At 37.8% G+C, this 18,272-nt stretch overlaps 1 protein-coding gene and 1 long non-coding RNA gene across 2 annotated transcripts in view; one reads left to right on the forward strand and one right to left on the reverse strand.

The window, feature by feature from the left end:
* Window positions 1-521, reverse strand: part of Kics2 (KICSTOR subunit 2) — a 35,358-nt gene extending 34,837 nt beyond the window's left edge. The window contains exon 1 of the mRNA XM_003476113.5: window positions 26-521. Coding sequence (XP_003476161.1) covers window positions 26-260 — 235 coding nt within the window. The 5' untranslated portion in view covers window positions 261-521. The remainder of the gene's footprint in view (window positions 1-25) is intronic.
* The window catches only part of LOC134477348 (uncharacterized), a 67,455-nt gene continuing 49,588 nt past the window's right edge, over window positions 406-18,272 (forward strand). Inside the window, exon 1 of the long non-coding RNA XR_010049343.1 lies at window positions 406-544. This is a non-coding gene — a long non-coding RNA (uncharacterized LOC134477348). The remainder of the gene's footprint in view (window positions 545-18,272) is intronic.

Below are 18,272 nucleotides of genomic sequence, written 5' to 3' on the forward strand. Positions count from 1 at the left end.
GGGGTAGGGGTAGGCGCGAAGATACCTAGTTTCTGCCCCAGGTAGGTGAGGCTGTGATAGACCTTCTCGGCCGCGGCCAAGTGCGCCAAGGCCGCCAGCAGCGAGAGCCAGCTGGCACCCGCACTCTTGTTGGCCTCTCGTTCCTTCTCCACATTGTCCTTGGCCTTGTCGTAAGAGAAGATACCCAAGTGCGAGAAGAAAGTCTCCAGCACCGCCTGTTCCACGGGGACCGGGGCGGCAAGCGGGATAGCCTCCCCCATGCGAGCTGAGCTCCAGCTCGACCCACGTGGTTCTGCGCTCCCTCGCACTTCCGGGTTCTCAGGGAACGAGCGTGCGCAGCAGTCTGCGTGCGCGTAACCACGTCAGGCGGCGGCGCCGGGGCCACGGCTAGGCCTCACCGAAGACGCGAGCAGGGTCAGAAGCGGGGAGACCGCCGCTCCTACGCTCCCATGGCGCTCTGGCTTCCGCTGTTCGGACTGTCACAGCCTCGGACTAAAACGGGAGCGTCCAGTTCATAGCTCGCTGGAGCCGGCGGCGCTCTGAGGTGAGCTGCCTGGCCCCGCCCTGTGATTTGCGTCAGGTCGATGTCGTCACGCTCTCCTGACGTCAGGTTTGCGTTCACCTCTGGCCAGGGCTAGTCCTAGGTTTGAGAGTGCCGACAGATGCACGAGGATGGCACCTGGGATGGTGCTCACCTGCTCTCACAAGGACCCCAGGCAGTGTGTATCGCCTTTAAACCAACTCAAGAAAGTGACATGTAGATGAGAAACCTGATAGGAAAAGGTTTGTGTCTCATCTTTGTCGTCTGGTTAACATTCCATTGTACCCATTCTGGTCGGATCAGGGCTTTTACCACCTTCCCCTGACTACAGGCATCGATTCACTTTGCTCATCCTATCCAAAGTGCCATGAAAAGTTCTCAAGCTGAAGGATAAATTAATGTAAATTGCTGCATTTTGTCAGATTAATTAGAAATTGTTTGACATTTAAAGAAACATCATTAACCCACCTTATAGGTATGCCTGCTGCTTTGAAATACTCCTTAGCATGCCCTGAATGTCTCCCTTCGTGTACATGCTAATTTTGTTACTCAATCGCACTGTATTCAATCACCTAGATTTACAGATCTCTTCCCCCTAAGTGGTGAACCGCCTAGGACAGTGACTAGGCATCACTTAGCAGTACAGTTGTTTCGAAATGGACAGTACATGAATAAGGGAATTGCCTGTTTTCATTTTTTTGTGATATTAAAAACTGTTACGGTTTTACTGCCTTGTAATGCAAATCCCATTAATCTAATTTCAGTGATCATATGTTGTACATGTGTTCCTTGCCCCCAAGAATGTAAATGGGTAAGCTCAGTGCTGTTGTGCATATAAGGCGAAGTTTTATGCGAGATGAAGATGCAAATAGGGAGAGCCAGTACATCTTTGGAAGAAGCTAGGTTTCTGAAGGAGAATGTAATGGTTCTTGATGATTGAATAGAAGTTAGTAATCGAACACAGTGTAGCAGCCGCCCCCAAACCAATAGACCATAAGAGATTACAGAGCTCATTACACATACCCATATAATACTGTGTAAGAGTTTCATAGAGGCTGGGTATGTGAGTTGAACCAGGGCACTTGCAAGATGGAGTTTAGCCTGAACAATTTAGTGACTTACACCTTGTTTCAAACTAAAAACTTTTTTAAAAGAGTAAGGATGTAGCTTAATCCAAAGACTCTGGGTTCATTCCCTAGTACCAGAAAAAATTCCTTGATAAAAAAGGTGGCATCATAAATGAGTGGCATAACTTTCAATAGAAGTGAAGGAGACATGGTGAGATTTTCAGGTTTTTTTCCTCTAATAAAGAATTATTGAATGTATTTTAAAAACCCATAAACTATAGAAAAATACAAGTGAATATTTTATTGATCTAGTGATAAGCTAATTATGAAAATATTGGAAGAACTTTACAAAGTGAGTTGACTATATAAAAATTTTAAATTTTCTCATGTCAAGAAAACACAAGCCAACCTGGGAAAAGTGTTAGTAATACATATCAAAGGTTTAATGTTTAAAGTGCTAACATGTCAAGATCACTTTCAGACCAGTAAAAATAAAAGGGCATGAATATACAAGTCCAAAAAGATATATAAAACATAGTAATTATTACTTTAAATGCTTAAACCCAGTAGTAATCAAATAAATGCAGATAAAACTATAGTTTATTTTCCATCTAACAAAAACTTTCAAATTGTTGAATCTGTCCTTATTATGGCAGACGTGAGTATACCTTGGTATGAACTTTCTGGAAAACATTTGGCATTTGGCAGTGTGAATAAGAAAGGATACAGCACTCAGGAGACTGAGGCAGAAGGTTTGCCTCGAATTGAAGACCAGCTTGGGCTACAAAGTGAGTTCAAGGCCAGCCTGAACCACATAGTGAAATTCTGTCTCAAAAAGTATGAAAAAAAAAAGCAGTATGTGTGTGTGTGTGTGTGTGTGTGTGTGTGTATCAAAAACAGACAAAGGAGATGCCTAATATTAGTAATACTTATCATTGTTTAACATACTTTTCAACTGAACACAGATTTGGGAGAGGGAGAGAGAGAAAAATGCGCCAAATCTACACATGTACATCTGGAAAAGAAAAACTTGTATAAGTATTTTAATACTAAATATTGGGACATCAAGAGATTAATACAAGTTACCTTTGGTCTCTACAATTACAAGAAGTGCTCAAAGTGGTAGTCATTAACTTCAAGACATTTATTAATATGGTAAGCTGCTGAAATGTGTGTACATTTTTGACTCCCCCCCCACTTCTATAACATTTTCTTTTATCTTTTCATCTTGTCTGTACAGTTACATTGTTTCTGTATCTTGACTTATGTGACTAATGCTGGACTGAGTATGGGTATGTTTTCAAGATACTTGTCTTAGTTACTTTATTCTCATTTCTGGAGCAAAATATCCAACACCCAAAAAGAAGGAAGGAAAGGTTTATTAAGCTCACTGTTGTGGAGGTTTCAGTCCATAATCAGCTGGCTCTAACGCAGAGTGGCATGGCACAGAACAACATTTCAAGGCAGCAGTCAGAGCAAAAAGAGGGAACAGGCCTCTTCTTTTTATATTATACACAGGCTAACACCACCCCACTGGCCCACCCTCCACCCCCACCCTAAGCATGTGTAGCACTCACAAAATATCTGTGCCCTCCTCTTGCACAGGATAAGGATATTTACACAGTAAGGAGCCTGGCTCCTTGCTGAGTCCTCAGTTAAACTTCTAAACTTCTCAAGTTGACATAGTGTATCAACCTTTACAATACTGTTATCATTTCCCTTCAATATGTACCAAGAAACAGGATGGCTGGATCATATGATGATTCTATTTCTAGTATTCTGAGGAACCTCCATGTAATTTTCCATAATAACTATACCAGTTTTCACTCTCACCAACAGTATATGAAAATTCCCTTTTCTCCAAACCCTTAACAACACATTATCTCTTATCTTTTTGATAATAGCCATCCTAAGTGATGTGAGATGATATCTCATGGTTTTGGTTTGCATTTTGCATATGAGCAGTAACAGTGAAAGTATTTTTATGTTCCTGTTAGCCATTTACGTGTTTTTGGAGAAATGTCTATTCAGATACTTTGCCAATTTTTAGTCGGGTCATTCATTTTATTTCTTTGGTATTAAAGTACTTATACAAATATAGATATTTGAGATATTAATCCCTTATCAGATACATGGTTTTCTCCTTTACCACTGATTATTTTTTGTTATTTGTTTTCTTTTTTTTATTTTTTATTTTGTTGTTGTTTTGGGACAGCATTTTGCTATGCAGTTCAGGCTCCCCCTTAACTCACAGGAATCCTCCTGCCTCAGCCTCTCAAATGCTGGGATTACAGGCGTGGACCACCAGGCCTGGCACCTTTTCATTTTGTTGATTGCTTCCTTTAGTGTGCAGAAGCTTTTTAATATAGTGTTATAGTCTTGCTTGTTTATTTGTGCTTCTGTTGCCTGTGATTTTGTGCCATATACGCAACAAAACATTGGCAAGACCAATATTAAAGACCTTTCTCTTGTATGTTCTTGTAGAAATTTTACAATTTCAGATGTTGCATTTATGTCTTTAATCCGTTCAAGTTAATTTTTATGTATAAGTATACAGATAGCCAATTTTTCCAATATCATTTGTTGAAGAACCATCCTTTACCCATTGCACATTTTGATGCTCTTGAAAAGATCAACTGATAACAGGTTTATTTCAGGACTCTTCTGTTCCATTGATTGGTATGTTTACTTTTATGATAATACCATTACTGTTTTGATTAATACATCTTTGTATTATTATTTAAGGTTAAGAAGTATGATAAGTTTAGCCTTATATTTTTTTCAGGTTTAGTTTGGTTATTTAATGTCTTTTGTCATTTCCCTACAAACGTTAGGATTGTTTCTTCCACTTCTTATTTTTAAAAATACCACTAGAATTTTGATGATGATTGTGCTGAAACTGAAGATTGCTTTGATTATAAACATTTTAACAGTGTTAACTTTTCCAGTCTGTGAACTTAGGATATCTTTTCATTTATTCATGCTTTTCCTAGGTTCTTTTGTCAGCAAGCTGTAGTTTTTATTCTGCAGATCTTTTGCTCCTTTAGATTACTCCTAAATTTTGTTTTGTTTTTGTTGCTGTCAAAATGAGATTGTTTTCTTAATTCCTAATTTGGATAATTGATCAGGGCATCTGATCATTTTATTGTGGTACTGGACTTGCTATTTGCTGAGAATTTTTGCATCTGTTCATCAGAGATACTGACTTGCAATTTCTTTGTCTGACTTTGATGTGTTGGTTAGTAAAGTCACTTATAAAGTGAATTTTGGAAGTAGTCCTTCTTTAGCTTTTGGAAGAATTTGAAGATTTGCATTAATTCTTTAAATTTTTATTCACAGGCTTAACCTATGAACCATCTGGCCCTAGCTTTTTCTTTTTGGGGAGTTTTTTGTTATCTGCTTCCATCTGCTCATCCTTTTAGACCTATTCAGTGTTTGGTTTCTTCAAGATTTAGTCTTCAGAGGCTATATACTTGTAGGAATTACAATAATACTTGAATTTAATGAATTCATTAAGTATTAATGAGTTCATTAAGTATCATTGGCAGATTCTTGTTTTGTGAGAACATTATAAGACGTAGTTTAAGACATGTTAAGTTGTTAAAACATTAAAGTTATAAAGCAAGAGTTACTTTATGTCATGACCGGTTCAGCCCATAAGCAAAATATTTTGCATAGCAGCATAAATATTTATTTATTGATGATATGAACTATTGCTGTGTAATAAATATCCTGAAATTTAGTGACTTAAGATTATAAAAATCATTTCACTATTTCTCATAATTTCAGGGAGTCAAAAATTCAAGAGTTACTCCAGAAGTTGTGTCTCAGTGTCTTAAAAGGTTGCAGTCAGATGTTTGTAAGGGCTGCATTCATCTGAAGACTTGACTGGAGATGGAGAATCCACTTTCAAAGTGACTCTGACATGTTTGATGAGTTGGCAAAGACTTTTGGCTACATGGGCTTCTCTACAGGGCTACTTGAATGTTCTCACAACATGCAGCTGACTTGTTTGAAAGCTAGTAATTAATCAAGGAGACCAAAGCAGGCACTGCAGTGCCTTTTATGACTAAGCCTTGGAACTCACATATCATCTTTGCCATATTCAGTACCAACCTTAAGTGAATTTGAGCAGGAGATTACTGAAGGGCATAAATGCCATGGAAGCAAGGATCATTGTAGACTATCCTGGACACTAGCTATCATAAATTATGGAATATCCACTGTAGAGAATGATATGTGGTCTTAAAAATACCTAAGGATAAAAACTCTCAACTGCTTTTTCAGTAATATGTTGTTGCTCATAATACTGTTTCTTAATTTCAGCCCAGATGTCTCCTGTTAAGACTAGAAAAAAAATACTGCTCAATACCATTGATTTGACATTCTTTACAGGTCTATGAAAATATGCATACTGACAGTACCTATGACAAAATCATTTTAGTTACAACTGTCTTAGTTACTTTTTACTCATTGCTGAGACAAAATAGCTGAAGCCCAAAGTTGGGAAAGGAAAGGTTTATTTCTTACAGTTTTTGGAGGTTTCAGTCCACACTCAGTTGGCTCCAAGGCAGGGTGGCATGGCTGGGCCGCAGTTCATGGTGGCTGCAAACAGCAAGCAGGAACCAGCAAAGAGACAGCAAGACACACCTTCTTCCTGCCATTACATTACATACTGGCTCCACCCCTAGGCCAGTGTAGCACTTACACCCCCAATCCAAGTGCTAGACAATGGGTTTATCACAAATGCACAATGCAAAGGCGTGAGGCTTGGAGGCCACAGATATAAACCATAATATTCCACTCCTGGCCCCCAGGACTCATGTACATCCTTTATACAAAAGACAGTTAGTCCATCTCCAAGAGTTGCCAAGATCCTAATAGTTTCAGCATTGTTGAAAAGTCCAAGTCCCAAGTCTCCTCCAAGATCTATGGAAAACTCACCTGTAACCATCTGTACAAATGAAACAAGCTTAAACATTTCAGAAATGCAAAGACACAAGATAAACATTACCATTCCAAAACTTACAAACAGGAATATAAAGCATTGGAAACAAAGCAAGTCCAACAGCCAGCAGGACAAACATTAAGTCCTAGAGTTCCATGCTCAGCATTTGAAGCAATCTGGTTGCAAAAGGCTTCGATGATTTCACCCCCTTGGCACTTTCAGGGATTTCAACTCCTGCAGCTTCTCTCTTAAATCCTCTCTTCTCGCTTTTTGCAGCTTTCCTTGGATGACCCATGTTCCTGGATTTTCCAAACTTCTGGGATCTGCACTGCATCTTTGGCTTCACCCTTACATCTTTACAAATTTCCCTCTCAGAGGCACACTGCCTGGCCTCCTAGGCCCTTTGCAATAGGGGTGGAAGCCATCTTACCCTCAGAATTTGTGCATTTTCCTTGTACCTAAAATCAGTACCTTGTGGATGCTGCCAAGATCTGTTGCCAGTTGGAGCAGCAGCCAGGCTTTTTTCTCTCTTGGCTGTAGGGATCGATTGCCTGTATCACTGGGCTCTGTGAACCTGATTGTGAAGAAAGGCTTCTCTATGTTGCTGCCATTCTGGAACCTCATGTGGCCTCTGTTGTCATTCTGGAACCTCATGTGGCCTCCGTCACCATTCTGGAGCATGGTGTTCTTCAGCTTTCTCCTCTGAGCAAATTCTTTCACCTTTGCAGTTTGGGGGCAAAGGGTGGGGACCCGTGGCTTCCTGGGATCCCCTGAGGCCATCTTTCTTATCTCTTTGTTTCTCTTCAGCAATCAGTCTCAACTCTTTACAATCCCAGGTTTCCTTCTGGCCAAATTCAGAGAGTTGTAAATTATCCTGCTGGGCTCTTTGCTCTTGATTTTCAGCATAAAGCTGGCCAAAAAGCCCCCAACAATAGCTATGCCACAGCCTCAACATTCGGCTGCTTTGAAATTTCCTTTTCCAGATTAATCAGTCCATTGCCTTTTGTCTCATTCTCAGGCAAAGTCTCTGGGCATGAGCAAAATGCAAACTTTTTGCCAAGCCATAACACACATCATGGGAAGTCCAACAACCAATACAGTCCTTCTCAGCAGAAACCTCCCAAGCCTGGTTTTACCATCAGGCTTTCTATCAGAGTTCTGGTCTTCTGAACTCTGACCAGAATCTCCTCTACAGAACAGCCTCAGCTGCTCCAGTGCTGTGCATCCAGATGACATGTCCAAACCTTTCCAAACTCTGCCCACAAGCCATTTTCAAAGCCTCTCAAAAAACATGATCAGGTATAGTCACAGCAAACAACCCCACTCCTCGGTACCAAATTCTGTCTTAGTTACCTTTTACTCGTTGCTGAGACAAAATAGCTGAAGCCCAAAGTTGGGAAAGGAAAGGTTTATTTCTTACAGTTTTTGGAGGTTTCAGTCCATACTCAGTTGGCTCCAAGGCAGGGTGGCATGGCTGGTCCACAGTTCATGGCAGCTACAAACAGCAAGGAGGAAACTGGCAAAGAGAGAGAGAGCAAGACACGCCTTCTTCCTGCCATTACATTACATTACATTACATCCTGACTCCACCCCTAGGATAGTGTAGCACTCAAACCCCCAATCCCAGCACTAGATAATGGGTTCATCACAAAAGCACAATGCAAATGCATGAAGCCTGAAAATAAGGAAAGGTATTTATCTTTTCATTTATTGAATAAATAGTAGACCAGGTTTTATTAATGATTACTCTATACAAAGCAACATTTACCAAAAATGATTGCAGTTTAATACTTATACTAGTTAATTACTACTTAAATTTTATATTCAGACTTCCTTCCCTTTACCTGACCTGTTTTCTGAACCTAGTATTATAGGCATTTAAGTTACTTACAAATTAAAACATAGTCACAGAAAGACTAGGCTCTCAAAGAAGTTAGCTGAAAAATGAAGATGTAAGAATTGTGGCAGAAGGCAAATCTGAAGAAGACTAGGCCTCAAGATAAAGATGCAATGGCCAGGCCTACATGCTTTCCTAAGGGATAAATACTAAGTTGGAAATGTATTGTAGTTGGTATTACCTGGTCTGGTAAAGTCCAGATAGGGATGAGTCATCCAGGTGGGTGACCAGAGCAGCAGACCCATCCCTTCCCAAAAATACCTTTGTTTATAGCATGTGCCCTTGCTACATGACCTGCTCCACTATTGGACCACTTATTAGCTAAGCAGCTATACTTGTAATGCTATAGGCTTGTGGCAGTTCGACCTCTCTTCTAAACACAGTGTGACTTTGCTAACAGAGGACCTTGGTGGCCCCCTACCTCCCGGACCCCTCTTGTCTTTCAGAAGCTGTTACTGTTTCTCAGTAAATCTTTCCTACTCTTAACCTCCATTGTCCTCTGAAATTCATTCTTTGATTTTATTTTTTTGATCTTATTTTAAAGGGAATAAAACAAAAGAGAACAGAACAAAGCAAATCAGAACAGAACAATGCAAGTAACACAGCACTTCACAGTAAGATAACCAGATATCAACAGTAACTACTATAATGTCTCTTTTCTTTGAAATAGTTGAGCATACCTTCACACACAATAATATCAAACATAACAAAATAATATAAAACCATTCAAGAGAATGTAAGTATTATAGGACATTCAAAACCAAATAAGAGAAAATGAATAATGGCTACTATAATATCTCATTTTCCTTTAAAAAATTTGTTTATACTATCACACATATTAAAATCGAGTAAGACAACAGGATAGAACCAATGGAAACAAAAAAACAAAAGCATGGTAGGACTTCAAAGCAAGATGATATTAAATCAGCGATGGCTGCCATAATGTCTTGTTTTCTTGATTTTAGGAGACACGAACTTGATGTATTTGACATAGAGCAGGTCAGGAGTTATATTTTCCCCTATATCAATAAAACAATAATAGAACTGTCACTGATTTAGCACTTACTATGTGCTGGATCACATACATATCACTCATAAGGCCACATAGATGTAGCTGTCACCATTTGTGTATGGAAAAATGAAGGTCCTTTAAGTTTAGGTAACCTTTCTCAAATGGACAGAGCCAGTGACTGGTAAGGGTGAGACACAGAGATTTGTCTTTCCTCCACAAATGTGTTATTAACCAGTTACCCCTTCCCACAGCCTCCTGCCTGTATAGTAAGAGACTTCTTATTGTTAGTCAATTGTCTGCAAATTATTTTTTGCTATATCAACAGTGTGACTGAAAGGTAAAATTTCAGTGAAAAGACTTTTCTGGCTTCCTAAAAGGAATCAAGTATGTAACGTAAAACAGCCTTTTTCTTTTCAGATTATTAACTAAAAATACTACACGTTTAGCAAAACATAGCTCTTTACCATTTAACTTTCAACTGAATTAATTTTCCTTTTAAATGTAAAATAATGTCTAACACATATACACTCCTTTATATTTAATTAGCACTTCCTATTTTTTTCCTTTCCTGTCTTAATTATGAGATTTCAAAATCAGGCTAAGGGGACTAGAATATTGGAATGAAGATCTCATCTAAGGGCTGGGGAATAGCTCAGCTGCCTGGGAATCATAAGGTCCTGAGTTTGATTCCCAGTACTAAAACACAACAAAACAAAACAAACAAGAAAGAAAACTTCCAAGTTCAAGAGCAAAATATTATTTTAGATCTATTTTCTAACCATTGTCCAAGATGGTTCTTAAACTGTACTGTTCATATGGTAGCTGCTAATATACAAATGAATTAAAAACTAAAACTGAAAATTTAGTTCCTAGTTGTACTAGCCACATTTCAAATGTTTAATAGCCATCTGTAGCTAGTAACTACTATCCCGGACAACACAGATACAGATTTCTGTCAGCAAAAATACTCTGTTAAGCAGAAATGGAAAGAAAGTCATAAAGAATCTCAGATCAGATAAAATAAGCTAAACGAACAGCCAGGCCTGTGTGTTATTATTTTAAAATGTATTTTACAATTTCATTCTTGACAATTATCTATATTTAGACTGTCTTTTCAAATTTCATATGTATATATTAAGTATATAATTAATTTATGATTATTTTGTATCTATAAATCTAAATACAAAATGGACTGGGAATGTAGCTCAGTGGTAAAGTGATTGTCTAGCATGAAGATAGCCCTAAGTTCTATCCTCTACCTGAAAAAAAAAAAATCCAAGTGCAAAAAATAAGTAAATCTTACTGAGTAGTTTGGAAATAGTGCTGAGTGCTTTGATGCATTTGATCCTTCGAATAATTCTGTGTTCATTGTGACAGATTTGGAAAAAATTAAGTCACCCTTATTTCCCAAATTCAACAATAATCACTGTTGACATGTCTAGTGAATTCTGTGGTGCATTGCTAGGATCCCAATGCTAGGAATATCTGCTAGGAACTTTGGCTGTTGATGGCTCTCAGTTGAGTTCCTGTCCAAAATTGCCTTGTGTGAAAGTACCTCACACAAGGTTATGTACCCTCTTTGAGCAGCCCAAATCCAATAACTGGTCAGTTGTGGGTGTATAAAGTCATAGTTCCTCAGTTGAGGTGTAATGAAATATCCCAGCACTGGAGTTTCGCTTGATAGCAGTTAAAGCTTCTGTAGTAACTGTCCTGCACTTAACCTCCATGCCACATATTTGAAATTTGTTTATTGTTTTATAAACAGTGTAAGATGTAATTTTAATTGATATTTTATGAATCACTTGTTATACATTGACAATTTATACAACTACCTCAGACTCATTAGAACATAGCATATTCAATCTTATTTTTTTAATATTTTAGTATTTCCTGGTTTTCATAGCGTAGACCCTAAAACTTGACAAACTCCCACTTTCTAGCCTTACTAGCTTAACTCTGAAATGAGAAAACCAAATATTCCTAGATACATAGTTTTCCTATATATCTACTGAAAAGTTTTAGCCATTAAGAAGTGAGTTTAAGCTATAATCCTAACTACTTTGGAGGCTAAGATAGAAGGATCAAAAGTTTGAGGCCATCCTGGGCAACTTGGTGAGATCCTACCTCAAAATAAGTTTTAAAAAAATTTAAAGGCACTTAGTGATGGAGTATTGCTGAGCACGTGTGAGAACATGTGTCCAATTCTCAGCACTAAAGAAAAATTTTATATATACCTACTGAATTTAGATTTTCTGTTATTTGCAGCTTAAATGTCACTATTTCTGACATTATTAGAAATTAAGTGATTAACATCTTTGTACATATTTAAATAACAGTAACATAAAAATCAGGGAGGGAAAGCATTACCATCTCACATTCCCAGTGTTTGTGCTTTTTGACTTTATGTAGCTTTGTCCATAACCTTTGCATTTTTTTCCCTTGGGGGAAGAATAGAAAAAAAATCTACATAGTCTTCCTAAACCTAATTCCATAAGCTATCTTGGATAAACTACAATTTTATTATATTTATTAAAGCTACTACAATTTTATTATATGTACTAAAGCTGCATAGGAATAAGTCAGTAATTTTGCATAAATCTTTTTTTTCTTAGCTCCTCCAGTTATGTACTTTCAAAAGGCAGTAGTGGATAAAAAAGAAAATAGACCTTTAATAAATAGAGCCTTTCTCCTCAAATAGGATATTTTAGAAAATGTGCCACCCTATCATGTTCATGCCTACTAGTACAGAATCAACAAAGTTTGTTTTGAAGCAAGCACTATGTGTACTGGTTTGCACTCTAGACTGTCAGGAATTAACTCTCCATATAGTTACCTGAGACTCAGTATGGTCTCCAGGGTTAAAATGTTTTGTTTTCTTAGAATAAACTTGTAGAATCAAAGAATCTGAACTGACCCATTTCAAGTAAAAAAAGGAACTATCAAAATGAAGAACTAAAATTGTTTTTTCTTTTGATTTCCTATTGGCATGCTTCACAATGCAAAATCCTGAATCTAGTGAACTTACCTCCACAATGTGTACTTACCCAGTATGGAGGCTGCCTGTAATTCTGCATCACCAGAAATACTAGACTGGTTCATTCTGGCAAAAAGCAAAACACGGGGATGCTTTTGGATATTGTTGCAATCTAGAGTACCTAGACTTGGTGTATCCAAGATAGAGATGCTCCTGACTTACTCCTAGTGTTTTTAGGACAGAAGACAGCTCAGGATCAGACCAGACTACCAGCAAGCTGCCTTACAAGAGAATACAGTCAATTAGGGATTTTTAAAAGTTTTAACCCTACTGGAAGTGGAACGTAGGGCCTCGCACATGCTGGGTAGGTGCTTTACTACTGACCTCCATCCCCAGATCTTTTTTTCTTTTATTTTCATACAGCATTTTATCCAAGATCCCAAATTTAATCCTCCACACCAGAAAATAAAGAACTGTGAAACCTATTCACTTGTGCACCTGTGCATTTTATAGTAACTGTCACCATGCCACCAAGGCATTTTGACAGAGAAATCTTTTTAACACAGTACATACAAAGAAGAGAGATTAGCAGCTAATCTTGTACTGTCTTATCCTTTATTAAATTGTGTCTGTCCTAAATCCTTAGCCTCTGTCACTCTTCTTTTTAATAGCATCAAGTATGGTGCTAAGACTATATTAGGCACTCAAATACATATTGACTGAGTTAAATGAACCGTATTTCTGCTGTGTCTTACTTTCCAAGCTACAGAAAGTTACCCAGGCAGAAATTTAAAAGAATGAGGCCTACACTTGTCTGGGAGATCAAATCTAGGCTGTATTCCTAAGTGGGCTGGCCCAACATAGATTTCAGGTTGAAGAGGTAAAAGGATAGGAATTAGGACTCTGAGACACTAGAAGGCTAGCATGTAAATGGGTAAGTAGCATAAATTCACAGTCATCAGGGAGGCCATTCAAGGCCAGAGTCTTTGTACCAGAACTTTTGATGAAAAGTTTGGCAGTGGTTTCTAAAGTGTTTCGTCTCAGTCCTAAATTAAAATCCTGAGGACAAGGAGTTCTAGCAGTAAGTCTTCAAGCTGAGAAAGCTTTTCAAGCCCCTGCCTCTACCTTATGCCCAATTAATACTCGGCCTGGGAAGCCTTCTAATACCTCCTTGAGTTAACGATAATCTGCTATTACAGCTTTTTCCTTAATGTATTCTTACATTTCATTTTAATTGTCACTATATAATTGTTCTGCATTTCATTTACTTCCATTTCTATTTTTAATGATTTATTTCACATTTCTTTTTAAAAGGGCTCAACTGAGGACACACCCTCTTTATTTTAATAGCCCACAAACCTATTTCTGCCACTCTAAATTCTGGGTTCTTGTCTTTTCAAGAGACCCTTAAGATGTGCCACAGCCACTTTATAGATTAATATTCCAGTCATGTTCAAAGCTGAAAACAGCTGTAAAAATTTGTCCTTGAAATTCTTTAGCAGTAACTTCAGTTGCTAATGACCAGATTTGGCCAGCCTGGTGGATCAACCACTGAGACAGGATCATCACCATGTTATCCTCACTGAGACATTCAGCCTCTTGTTACATGAGTTAGAGAAGTCATTTTTCCCAAAAAAGAAAAGTTAAATCCTTGTAAACTTGCAAAGGAATTTGACCCAGTTCCTTAAAACTGGAATATTACTATAGTTGTAAGTATAATTGGTTGCAAATGAGGGTTTTTTCCTTCCTCACAAGTACTTTTGAATCTGAGACAGGGAGAAGGCATATCTCCTGGACTCACCTCCACCATTGAAAAATTGGACTAATAGGATTTGCAGACAACTGATGTGACTTAATTTTATTGAAGATGAGGCCTCATGAAAGTTTGTGAATACATAGTTGTGGTTGCAGCACTTAGGATCCCTGTCTTTCCCTTCTCCCTGTGATAGTATAATGCCAGGCACAAATGATGGGTGACTGTTTGCTGAGTGACTGAGTGAGTGAATGAATGAGTGAATGAAAAACTCTTTACAATCTGACTTCTACCTACTTTACTAGTTGTGGTTCCTACAGCCCATTTTCCCAAATTCATGTAATGTATATTTTGGAGAAATTATTGAGAATTATGCATATTGGTGCATGTCTACAATCCCAGCACTCAGGCAACTGAGACAGGTGGATTAAACCAAGTTCAAAGCCAGCCTGGGATATGTAGTTACTGGACTGCATAGTGGGTCTTCATGTCAATGTCACCCCACCACCACAAAATATTGTGTTTCCTTAAAAAAAAAAAATCTCTCTACTTTCCCATTCTGTACCTTTGCCATTGCATATCCATTCCCTGGAATGCTTTTGCTTCATATCCCAGAGTATGAATATTACTATTTTAAAGCTCTACCTCCATTGTTACCTCCTTCATGAAAATATTAGACTGTCTGAATAAGATGTAAGCCATTTCTCTTCCTAAGCTTCATAAAAGTTTGAATCTCCTGGTCATTTATTATCAAAGACCTTAAGGGTTTTATAAAAAATTATTATTGTTGTTAATTAATTCTCCTTGCTACATAGTAGGCTTCTTGGAGTTAGGTACTGGGTCTTACTAGTTTTTTAGTGCCTAACATATAACACTGAGTAATTAATAGTTGAATTAATTAAAGCAATCTATTTTGCTGGTGTTGCATGATGTACCCCAGAAAAATGATTTTTATAAGTTTTGTTAATATCTAATTGTTCTGATGTGTAGACATCATGTAAACTATAGAACTAGATGGAAATAAACTTTTTTCAACAATTTCCAGTTGTGAATAAGATTGGAAGCCTCATTAGGACCCTTCCTGTATGCTTTAAGTGATCATGAATTTGTTTCTTTTAATAACATCATTACCATCATTAAAATTCATACTTTGTGCACTTCTTTTGAGTATTTTTTCTTAAGTATGGATGTATCATTAAATTCTTAATTCCTCTAAACATTCACTCATTCTTTACTGCCTTTCCTGGAATTTCCATCCATCCATTTACCTATGAGGCAAAGGTCTGCAGGGACTCTTGGGATTTTGCTTTTGGTGTGTTATTAAACATTCTATTGTAGAAATATCTTCTTCCTGACACTTAATGATAAAACTGAAGATTCCCTTCCATTATTTTTAGTTGGCTGTCACCACTTGGGCAGCATAAAGAGAGAAGAGATGAAACACAAATTATCTTAGAACTGAGCCTGGAAGTGAATTATTTTCTCATAAAAGTAGAGAATCTGCTATGTGCCTGATTTCCTAAAACTTCTAGCCCTCCTGAGGAAGACTTGTACTATCTCACTGGGGAGATACTAAAGGCTTAAGGAAAAAGATATAAAGATGAACAAAATCATTATTAAATATTTGAGACATTCTACTCTGACTAGTGTATGAATAGCAGCTCTGAGTTTCAACTTTCCAAGCCTTATTCCAAAGTGTTATTCCTAAAATAAGTGTCCCTGCAGTCAAGATATCAATTTCATTTTAAATAAAATTACTTTCTTCACCCTCCTCTTGCAAATAGCTGTGATTATGCCAATTTTTTCCTGTGCCTTTGTTACTGTCTTCCTCTGTGTTTTGTTTGACCAAACCCTTCTTTTTTCATTTTTGTATTCTGATTTACACTGCATCATAATATGTAGTCATAAAGTACTTTTTCACTTTTTTGTTTAGTCTTCTTGCCCTAATTGAGTTTATTTTTTTTCAAAACATCTTTTCATTGAAAACATCTATGGAGCATCTCATATTAGCTAGATCTTTGGCTAGGTAGGAAGATACAGTGGTAAACAAATTATACATGCCCTATTTCATAAAACTCATGGTTGAGCCATGGTGGTGCACTCCTGTAATCCCAGCACTGAGGAGACTGAGGTAGGAGAATCGCTGTAAGTTCAAGACCACCCTAGGCTACAAAGTGAGCCCAAGTCCAGCCTGAACTGCATAGCAAGACCCTGGTGCAAAAAGACAAACAAAAAACCCCTCATGGTTGAATGGAGATGATTTTCGTTAAATAATAGCATAAATAACTATGTAATAGCAAAGTACATAATAGGATGGAATCAAAAATAGCTTCTATGAGAAAATGACATTTAGGTTGAATCTTATGAGTGCAAATGGAAATAAACCTTGTGAAGGTGGGAGAAGTGTTGCTGGTGTAGGGTGATAGCATGAGATATGGGGAGCTTGGCAGATGACAAATATTGGTAGGGCTTCTATCTCCATGCTAACACTCAAGCTTCATGCAATCATAGCAAGGCTTTTGAAAGGTAATTGAGTCATAGAAGTGTATACTCGTAGGTGGGTCAGCCCACTGATAGCTTATAGCTAAATGTGCTGTTAGGAGATGGGTACTGGTCAGAAAAGGTGGGTTACTGGGGGGATGGCCTGGAAGAGAATATTTCCCTTCCCAGTTGCTCCTTTCCCTTTCTGCTTTCTAATTGCCAGGAGGGGAGCAAATTTCCTCCTCAGCAAGCGCTTCTGTCATGCCATTTCTGCCCCAAGCCAGTCACCTGTGGAATGAAAACTCCAAACCGAGAGTCAAAATAACCCTCACCATTATAACTTCTTTATGTTGGGTACTGATATGATTAAAACCAATAATGTGGGCACATTGCAGAGCTAAGGTGGAATAATTTGAGGTGAAGTGGCAGAAATCAGTACATGCATTACTACCACAAGTCACATTATTTTGGACTTAATCCTATGAAAAATAGAAAAGCTATTGGAAGGTTTTAAGAAAGGAAAGGTATGACCAGGTTTGATTATTTTAATAACTATGAGAAAACATTCAGAGATACCATTAAAATTCTATTGTAATCTTGTTGTGAATCATACTGTGGACAGAATTCACAGGGCTTACCTGTTATATTCTGTGATGAGTTTGGATCTTATCTTGCGTAGGTGATAAGGTAAATAAAAATGCCTGTTCATGGCACACAGGAGACAGATTCAAAACTAATGAAAACAAAGCATAGTATTTCATTGTGGAAAAAATAAGTATAAACTCAATGGGGTCAGCAAATCTATATCATGTTCATGACTTTTTCTAGCACTTGAAGTAGTGCCTGACACATAGTAGGCACTGTATGAGTATTTGTGGAATGAACATGCAAACCCCAGTGTACAGTACAGAGACTAAGCAAATTGCCTTCCAAATCTCTGATTGCAAGTAGAAAATTTTAGGGTAAACACCTACCATCAGCCTCTCACATTACCTCTACTAAAGCATATAAATTTCGCACCTGGGAAATTTATAAATTTAAACTAACTAGTTGTAACAGATTGAATGTTTGTGCTTACCCCAAATTTATGTGTTGAAACCAGTATGATTATACTAGGAAGTAGTTTCTTTGAAACCTATATTAGTCCATTTTCTGTTGTTAACATTACATCATAGACAGGGTAAGTTATAAAGAAAAGAGGTTTGTTAAGGCTCATAGTTCCATTCCAAAGCTAAGGCCATATCTAGTGATTGCCTTATTGCTGATGGAGTCCCAAGGAGACATAGCATATTGCATGGCAAGAAATGGACACACATGTCCTGCTTCTTATAAAGCCACCGACTAAATCAAGGTGTTAGGATGATGACTGGCAGTAAAATTCAGCTCTCCTTGAAATCTGGCCACTTGAAAATAACAACTTGGGGCCCAGGGGTTTAGCTCAGCAGGGTAAGTGCCTGCCCGGCAAGTGCAAGGTTGTGAATTCAATGCCCCGCCCCCCCCCATACCAAAAAAAACCCCAACAAACAAATAAAAACTTGGGTAACAAAAGAAGAGAAGTAGGTTACCAGGAATTAGGAAGGAACTGAAAGTTTGAGAACT

The sequence above is a fragment of the Cavia porcellus genome, unplaced genomic scaffold (assembly GCF_034190915.1).
Source record: "Cavia porcellus strain 051 isolate PalLab524CR breed Dunkin Hartley unplaced genomic scaffold, mCavPor4.1 scaffold_8, whole genome shotgun sequence".
NCBI lineage: Eukaryota > Metazoa > Chordata > Mammalia > Rodentia > Caviidae > Cavia > Cavia porcellus.